Below are 8,965 nucleotides of genomic sequence, written 5' to 3'. Positions count from 1 at the left end.
GGACGCTACTCACAGAGAGACTGCTGATCATTATGAACAGGTCCAGCACAGGTCGAACGGCGGAGACACACGTCGTGTGTATGAAACGTCTGTATCTTCACTGCGCTGCATTTTTATGAACTATGATATTCTGGCCATGGGTCACATCTCTGGCCAGGTCCAGGACCAGGTCCAGGTCCAGCAGCTCCGTCTCACGCTGTTACTCTACCAACTGAAGTTAGCTGCATTTAATAACTTCTTCTGTGTTCTTCGCCGTGGCGGCCGCGATAGCAGAGTTACCATGGAAACACTGGTACAAATACTGGTGTGCCCCTCATACTTAACAATATACAGCTGTGTTAATAAAAAAAATAAAACTGTGGACAAATGTCAGAAGTGTGGACCGGCGACCGCTGTGTGGCGGGGCGCGGAGAGTAAGACGAGAGAGAGCAGAGGAGAGATTCAACACAGGCACGGCTTTACAGACGAAATGGTTCATGTAACGCAAAATTAAACCATATCCATATAAACAGCATTGCAGCGGATGGGAGGACATTAGTTAGCACTGGTGCGTCCTAGAGGAGCTAACAGCTAACAGACGCTACTAGCTAAAAGTTTACAGCCGCTACTAGCACTGCTCACCGCTGTTGTCTTAAAAACAACACACGTGACTAAATGTTGCGTTTACTGGTAAACTGGTAAACCTTAAGACCGACGTATAACCGACTGCTATCTGTTGAGTTTTCCCCACGCTACTCTGTCCTCTGGGACTGTCTACATCTAGAGACTAACCTGCACAGGGTGCAGTGAACTACTCTGACTGGCTCATGATCAGACGGTAGTAGCGGTAGATGGGCTTTGCAAAAAACCCGGAGCGTTCAATGAAATGACACATTAAAAAAATAATCGCTCGATCACGCAAATTTGATCGTGGGAAATCAAAATCGTGATCGCGATTAAAATTTGATTAATTGTGCAGCCCTAACAACAACAACCCATGGGGTGACATATCCAGAGCCCCATATGCTTAGCTATCAGCGGAGCTAACTGGAAGATTAAACTGTTGTCATTGGTTTAGCTCGCCTCTGGCCTATATCAGATACACTGATGTGATTGGTGCAGCTCGCCTACAAGGGTATATAGTTAATGAGCAGCATTACTTGATGCCAAAGTACAATTTTATAGCATTTGAAAAACGAAATGGATAAAATAACAATTGGAAAAGTGAAAAACATGTTGGAAAAAAACTCCAAAAATGTGGGGTGAAAAAAACAATAAAAACTATACAAGTTATTAAAACATCAGGCAAAAGTATGGAAAAAGATGACAAAACACTGAAAAAAAGTTTAAATTTTGCTCCGGAAAAACAAAAAGTACCATGGTTGCCAAGAAGACAACACAAGGGTTAAAGCATGCACGATTAGATCATAGATGACCCAGAATTTTGTGTGTATTGGCTTAGTAGCCTCCCCATAAGCACCAATGAAGGAAGGACTGATAGAAAAAATAAAGTCATACTACACACAACTATAGAGTACCTTAAAGATCCCTGATATGGATAACGTGAGGCTGGAGGTTCGGGAGACAAGCAGGAACTCTGAGAAGCCTAAACCAAAGGCCAGTGAGCCGCCTATACTCAGTGTGAAGACTGAATACAAGAGGGGCGACAGCTCCGTCACCCGAAACAACTTTTCTGAGGTACTGAGGCTTAGCCCTGGAGACAAGACAGAGAAAAGAATCTACAAGGATGTTTCCATTAGTTATTTACATGTCATTGATTATGTTGTTTCATATTCCTGGATTTCCAAGTCCAATTAATTGTAGAACTTATAAAAAGAGGCTTTCCCCAAGAAAGGCACAGCACTTGGTAAATGAGACTGCTAGCCCTGATGGAAACAACAACAGATTACTCATAAACAGAGGAGGAAAAGAAATCTAAGTAGAAAGAGTACTTTACTTTTTGCAAATAACGCAGGTTTGGATACTGGGACAGACTATGTTGACACTTACTCAGTTCAATAAGGAAAATTACCGTACGTTCTGTACAGAGGGGTTTATGCCATCTTTCATTTAACATAACCTAATATAACATTACCATGGCTGTAGTTTTGTTTACTGCAGTGACAAGATATTGTGAGATATTTTGAGCGTGAGGATGTCAAACACAGTTTAAGACTATACTCACCTTCATTATACAGGAAGAGGGGGAAGAGGCCAAGGAACATGAGAGGTTGTAGGTGGTACAACGTGTCTATTGGATTCTGAAGGCCTGGAGAACAATTTCCAGTTAAAAAAAATAAGTGTATTATTTACTAAGTCTTGTCTGATTCTTCTCTTAGCGGTGTGTTCAGGTTCCTTTTTTGTTTGTTCCCGTAGGTTATGACACACAACTATGAAAACGTACTGATACAGTAATCAAAACCTGATGCAAATTTTCAAGGTTCCACCAATTAGGACATAACAGAGAGAGAGAGAGAGAGAGAGAGAGAGAGAGAGTAATGTGTAAAGTGATTCCACACTGACCAAGCTCTGCTTTCTGCATGAGGACCTGAGTGAGGGTCCAGCGGATCCCGCCTATAAAGGACGCGAGCAGCACCATGGTGAAGCCCTCCAGGTTGAACTGGGTTGACTCAAATGTAAACATAAACAGACCACTGGAGATCAGCAGGACCACCAGGATCAGGAATGGGTTCTGGTTGGAAGGGACAGAAGAGAGAGGCAGTGGGAAACAGCAGGAGAAAGAGCTGAAAATGAGAAATGATGAGAAATCCAAAAAAATACAAAACAGGGAATAGAAAGTAACACAAAAAAAAAATCTAAATAAATGGAAGGTAAAAAAGGACGCTGATGGATAGAAATAACGATTGTAGGTCTGCACAATTAACCGCAATTGATTCAAAATTGCAATATGGAGTAGTGCAATATTCAAATCACAGGGGGCAATGACATCCTGTATTTGGCTAATGGCAAAAGGCAAGCCTCAATATACACAGTGACCTCTACATAGATAAATTACAACAATCAAGCCTTTTTCCCAGGTTCGTCTCTTTTCTTAGTCTACAGTAGAACCCAACCAATATTATTGGCTGATATTAGGCATTTCCCAAACTATCGGTATCTATAACGACATCAATAATGGCCGCTCTTTTATTTTTTTAAATAGTCATTCATAAATGACTATTTAAAAAATTTAATAAAAATGGACAATCAACCATGTTATGAGTGTTGGCGTTGCATAGTTTGTCCACCAGAGGGCGCTCTACAACGTCCCTGTTGGCAACACTGATTATTTTTTTATTGTGTGTGTTTTTGTTCAAAGGACTTTAAGTTTCATATCTTAAGAATGTATTTTTATACATTTTATTTATTCAAACTTTAATATATATTTGGATGTTCCTCTGTTCTGTTGTGACAGTAAAAACAAATTATCATCATATTATTTTAGTGAGAACTCGTAAATAACTAATGTTAGGGAAATCAAACTGTGTTTTCTAACACATTTCTAAATTATTGTTTTAATATACTGTATTTTGGCCAATATATCAGATTTTTAAATAACCAAGTATTTCAGCCTTAACAATCCTTTATCAATCAGGCTCTATTCTACTGTACCACTAAGGCTCATTCCCTGCTGTGTGGACCGGCTAATGGTTCTGAATTGGACCCCCGTATGAAGAGCCTTGTTGAGTGCAATCATCAAAGGATTTATTTGATTGTTCAGTGGCGATCATTGTAAGGTAAAACCTTTTTCTTAGTCTCTTAGCAACAACAACTAATGCTTGCCGGTTTTCTTTATTAGAGAGAGCTGTTCTTATATCCTGTGCAGTGGCTGCCTGAGCTTCTCCCACGATGGAACAGAGAACGCCGCCGCTTCAGAGCGACATGCCATTATTATCCCATCCAAGCAATTATTGCAAATTAAAGCATTCCACATTAACAACAGCGATCAGAATATAAGGAAAGTTGGCTAAAAATAATCTGAATGGGCTGCAGTATAGGCTAATTCTAAAATAATAACAATATTGATAATAAATCTAACAGCATAAAAGTTCAATTCTTTTCACAAATACCAGGTCAACAATGGTCAATATAATGTCTATTATAACATAACAATAGCCCCCAAAAGTCTAAATTTGTCTGTGTCTCATAACCATATCTCAATAAATACAGTTTGAGGGCTGTTGCCTTAAGTAGTGTTTACTCAACTTCACAGTTTACTGTACAACTCAATGCACTTTGGCCACAAGATACCAGATTAAAAAGTACATTTGTGACTAGATTTTATTCTATTAAAAAACTCTGGTCTTGGTTTTTTAACTTTTGTAATCTTTGTAATTTGTTTTGCTAAATGTCAATGAAGTGTGGGTGGAGTACTGGTTGAATCAATTTTACTGCCCAGGAGAACACAGCAGTGTATGTCTAAATCACTGCTGTGTATGCACCAAATGTATCTGATTCAATATGTCACTTCCTCTAAAGTTGCCCTTCTGCATTTCCTCAGACTTGTTGAACTTTCTGTTCTGTTCCAGGAAACAGAGCAAAAGCATTTCCTTCTGCATGCATATATAGTCTGTATGCCAACTGCATTGACAGTATGACAAGGGAGCATGAATCAGGTAAAGATGAATTATATAATTTAGCAATGAAAGACATATTTCATGCCACTGTAAAGACAGTTTAAGATTGGGTGTTTTTCCTGTGGTCGACACATTATTTCCACAAATGTTTGAAGAAAAAAAAAAGAAAAGGTCACTCACTGGCTCCTCTAGTTTAAAGACCAGGGAGAAAAAGAGGATAAAGAGCACTGCTGAAGACTTGGTCATGGTGTACCTTGAATGACACGACAAAGAACCACACAAAAGAATGACACAATCCAACGGGTTAAATACAATGTTGATAACCTGAAGTTTGTCAGTTCATATTGCAGTGGTATCCTCTATTAAAAAGGAAAAAAACTTACAAGCTAATGGTGATGAAGAGGAAGCTCCAGTTGGAAAGTCCAATATCCAGTGCTGTTGCCAAGGCTGGGTAATAGAGACAAATTTAAGACTTCAATAAGACAAACACCTTGCAATAGATAAAAACGATCTTCAACTATCTCCTCAGGTGTGATGCAATGTTTGTATCAATATGGACTTTAGTCAAAGTACTTTTCACTGAAAGCTTAGTCAGTGAACATGATAAAGGCTGACTATCAGTCCCTTTTCTAAATCTCTGAATACACTGTCCTGCATTTAGTTAGGTAAAACTCTCCACTAAAATCTCACCTGTGGGAGCCACTTTATGGAGGTAAACTTTCCAGCTCAGAATGACGCGGGGCTTCCCAGTCCAGCAATACATGGCCCTTCGTGTTAGAGCGGACAGACAGAAGTTGACGGCGAGGTGAACTAACGTCATGAAGAGGGGATAGTGGAAGTCCTGATAGAGAGAAACAGACAGGATCAACTCAGATGGTCAAGGGGAGGTAGATTGTCCAGTGTCTCAGGTTTTTTTTTCAGTGTCCTAACTCCTGAGACACTGGGAGATGACCTACTTAATACCTCCGTCAAGACAGAAACACTACAGGTTAACCTAGTTTGAGGATTTCCATTAATCATCCTAAATAAAACTGTGCATGCCCTGTGCAGAGAAACAGTCTTAGTGCTGACAAATCAATAGTGCTTTAAGAACTCCATTACTTACCTTCGTCAGCCATTTGTTGTAGAAGGTGATGCCTATAGAGAAGACATAGTAAAGGAGAACTAATCCAACAGTGCGAAGCCCCCGGCAAAGGAACTGGACAGGGAACGCCATACAGGTCTAAGTTACAAGGTTTTGGAAAAGACAGCTACTGTAGAAAGGGCTTCTCCAAACAGAATCTGCACCACTTCCTAACACCCATAGCGGATTGCTTTAAGAGAGGGAGACGGACAGTCAACGTGTGGAAGAGGAGAATCGGGAAGGGGAAAGAGAGAGAGAGAGAAACAAGGTTAGGATTTGGTGGCATTTATGTAGCGTTACAGCTAAACAAGTAGCTAGCTAGTTAGCCTGGTTATCAGAGTTATCGACAAGCCTGCAACAATAATAGCTTAACGTTAATGGCAACATTAGTATTAGCTCAAGTTTGACAAGCACCACGAGCTAACAGTTACACCACGTCAGCTAAGTTAGCAGCAGCACTGTTACGATACCTGATGTTAACCACTGTTAGCTTACAAACATTTAAACAGGCATTGAATTTGCTTACTATTAATAATAAAGTCTCGGTTAACATTAGCTAGCTGATGACCAGTAACGTTAGCTAGCTAAGTTAACGGTGGCACTCACCAGCTGTTTGTTTGACTAACTTTGAGAGGTCCAATTGTTTAACGTTACATCAGCTTGCTATGTAAAGCGGTATTGTATGGAACAGGTTGATTAACGCTAGCTAACAATACAAAATAAAAAAGCCGTAATTTCTTGACATAGCTAGAAAGTACGCTCGAGCTTTCAACACTCGCCTCCTGCAACTATTGACAGCGCGCTCTCCGTTACGTGTCGTTTTCGTAAGGCGACACCCACACGCTGAACTCCATTGATTCTTCTCTCGACTCAAAGTGGCTGTGTTTATTTCCCCATTATAAGACAAATTGCATTATAACCTAAGACCTTGTTTGAAACGGTGTGAACCATTATTTAATTCGGCATTAACATAAGTTAGCCCACCCAGGGATGTAGTATGGTTTGGTACATTTGGACTTTTCTGTGTTGGTTGTCATTCCTCCGTGAAGTATTTTTTGAAAAAGTAAAATAATAACGTACAAAGCGCAACAAAAACAATCTAATGCAAACCTGGGTTAATCAAGTGTAGGCAAACGCTGAATTAGCTAACGTTAGTGGATTTACAATGTAGCTAGGTGGTTATCTACAGGAACACGAATATGTTAAAAAGTCCTATTTTTAAATTGAGTTTGGCTTTATTTTTCTCCAAACCTTACAGCGCGTGTCAGCAGCAAACAAAACGACGTAGCTAGCCCATTGCTAGTTAAATAAACCTACCGTCAGTCACGTTGACTTATCACGGCTGAGTGACATGCAAACTCTGTGGCGTTATCATAGCCCGTTAGTCTGGGTGCTATGCAGAAATTACCATAGACAGTTAAAGAAAATTACTCGGGATGTAGCTAACAGTTGATGGGAAATAACCGCAAGGGGCAGTATTTTTACCTTTTCTTTTTACAGCAAACGTTGTTCTCCCGGGGAAACCAAAGCGGAAGTCAACAGAGTCCACATCCTGTTGTGTCCCTACGCCAAGCTACAAGGTAACTGCGGGTTTCTTTTGCTCAAAACTGTGTGGCCTGTTTAACTTAGCTAGCATGAAAACATATGCTTCTACTCAGCGGTAATGTGCTTGTAATGTACCGAAATTAACCACTCTACCCCGTGTGTTTTTCGCCAGAATGGCGGACGAGGAGGACGAGACCGGCTTCGATGAGGAGTTGGATGACGGATCCAGCGGAGTGGATGTCGGCCACGGGAAGAGAAAGCGGCTCTTCTCCAAGGAGCTCCGATGTATGATGTACGGATTTGGAGACGACCAGAACCCGTATACCGAGTCTGTGGATATTCTGGAGGACCTGGTCATCGAGTTTATCACGGAAATGACCCACAAAGCCATGTCTATTGGACGCCAGGGCCGCGTCCAGGTGGAGGACATCGTTTTCCTAATTCGCAAGGACCCCCGGAAATTCGCCAGAGTCAAAGACCTTCTGACCATGAACGAAGAGCTGAAGAGAGCCCGCAAAGCTTTCGACGAAGCAAATTATGGCTCATGAAAAATTAATAACATACCTTTTTTTTTTTTTTTTTACCTAAATCTAATTTGACAGTTTTTTCTTTTTATTGCTGTTCAACTGGATTGTTCATTTGCTGATCTGTAGTCTTGAGGAATTTGTTTAGCCTTGACTTGTGATTGTTCATTACTTCATACCGTGGTATATGACAGTGACGAGAAGGCCAAAGTGTTTCCTGGTGTCATGTTGTCTGGGACTGTCCCAATAAAGAAACCTACTGTTTTCATTTGCCCAGTTATTCATTTCACTACCCGAATACCCAGAAAAGACTGCTCCCTAGAGCTGTAGAGTGACATTTATGGCTCAGCTGTTAACATGCTTTTAGTTTTAGTCATCAAACCATTGCTCTTAAAATTGTAAATGACCCCAGAAAATGTGCAGCCAGTGTCTCCCTCAACTTGGTACTGTTAATTGTTTGATTTAATGTTTTTTTTTAATTCTCTAAATCCATCTTTTTCAATGTGATGACTTGCTGTTGTCCCTCATGTTCTATGACTGTAAACTGAATCATTTTGGACAAAACATCATTAAAATTGTCACCTTTTACTCTAGGAAAGTGTGATGGAAATATTTTACTATTTTTGACCTTTTATGGCCAAAATGATTAGTTGATTGATACTGAATGGAACTGTTAGTTGCAAGCCTAATGACATTTGAAATGCATTGTGATAGCAAATTGCCTACTGAATTTCACATGCTTAAGCCCTGATTAAAGTGCATGATTCCCATCGAAAAAAAGTTGGGTAAATGCCCTGGTATTTCATGACGTACTCCTGGTGGAATTTCTTTGTGTCCGCTCTTGGTGTGAAAATCTTAAAATATGCACAAATTATGCATATTGCACTTGTGATAGCATCGTTACTTTAAGATGTACACAAAATGTATTTATAACAACAAAACTGGCTGTGGACAAAAAGAAGAAACAAACTGATTTTTATTGATATTCCTCAAAAAAATTTTTTTACACAGACCATAAATATGACAGACCAGCTACGAGTGAGCATGTGTTAATTCATTTATTCTGTTCAAGCAAGTTTCTTCTTTGTACAGTAATTTGGTTGAATGAATTGGTCTAAGCAGCAGGTAACAGGCTGTCGCTCTATCTAGATCTACGTCTATAGATCAGAGCATTACCAGCAGGTGGGTGGGTGGGGGGGGGGATTGCTGATGACATG

General features: G+C 40.1%; 2 protein-coding genes across 3 annotated transcripts in view; one reads left to right on the top strand and one right to left on the bottom strand.

The window, feature by feature from the left end:
* slc35h1 (solute carrier family 35 member H1) overlaps positions 1-7,197 on the bottom strand; it is a 10,630-nt gene extending 3,433 nt beyond the window's left edge. The window contains exons 1-8 of one of the 2 annotated variants that reach the window (XM_032520487.1): positions 6,997-7,197; positions 5,662-5,869; positions 5,247-5,397; positions 4,940-5,003; positions 4,737-4,809; positions 2,503-2,671; positions 2,165-2,248; positions 1,518-1,693 (exon numbers count right to left, since the gene is read on the bottom strand). In XM_032520487.1, coding sequence (XP_032376378.1) covers positions 1,518-1,693; positions 2,165-2,248; positions 2,503-2,671; positions 4,737-4,809; positions 4,940-5,003; positions 5,247-5,397; positions 5,662-5,772 — 828 coding nt within the window. In that variant the 5' untranslated portion in view covers positions 5,773-5,869; positions 6,997-7,197. Of the gene's footprint in view, positions 1-1,517; positions 1,694-2,164; positions 2,249-2,502; positions 2,672-4,736; positions 4,810-4,939; positions 5,004-5,246; positions 5,398-5,661; positions 5,870-6,285; positions 6,689-6,996 lie in introns of those variants that run through there. The other variant, XM_032520486.1, reaches the window with a different exon arrangement.
* taf13 (TATA-box binding protein associated factor 13) lies at positions 5,929-8,513 on the top strand. Its single transcript, XM_032520488.1, has 3 exons — positions 5,929-5,947; positions 7,180-7,259; positions 7,397-8,513. Exon 3 carries the CDS (start codon positions 7,398-7,400, stop codon positions 7,770-7,772), a length of 375 nt encoding a protein of 124 aa, XP_032376379.1. The 5' UTR covers positions 5,929-5,947; positions 7,180-7,259; position 7,397; the 3' UTR covers positions 7,773-8,513.
* The last annotated feature ends 452 nt before the right edge of the window (positions 8,514-8,965 follow it).

The sequence above is a fragment of the Etheostoma spectabile genome, chromosome 7 (assembly GCF_008692095.1).
Source record: "Etheostoma spectabile isolate EspeVRDwgs_2016 chromosome 7, UIUC_Espe_1.0, whole genome shotgun sequence".
In the NCBI taxonomy this organism is placed as follows: Eukaryota; Metazoa; Chordata; class Actinopteri; order Perciformes; family Percidae; genus Etheostoma; species Etheostoma spectabile.
The sequence above is the reverse complement of the archived record's forward strand: the minus strand, read 5'-3'. Positions and strand labels throughout refer to the sequence as shown.

Excerpts from the sequence above, each read along its gene's own strand:
- taf13 (XM_032520488.1), top strand. The coding sequence starts at position 7,398 with ATGGCGGACGAGGAGGACGAGACCGGCTTCGATGAGGAGTTGGATGAC.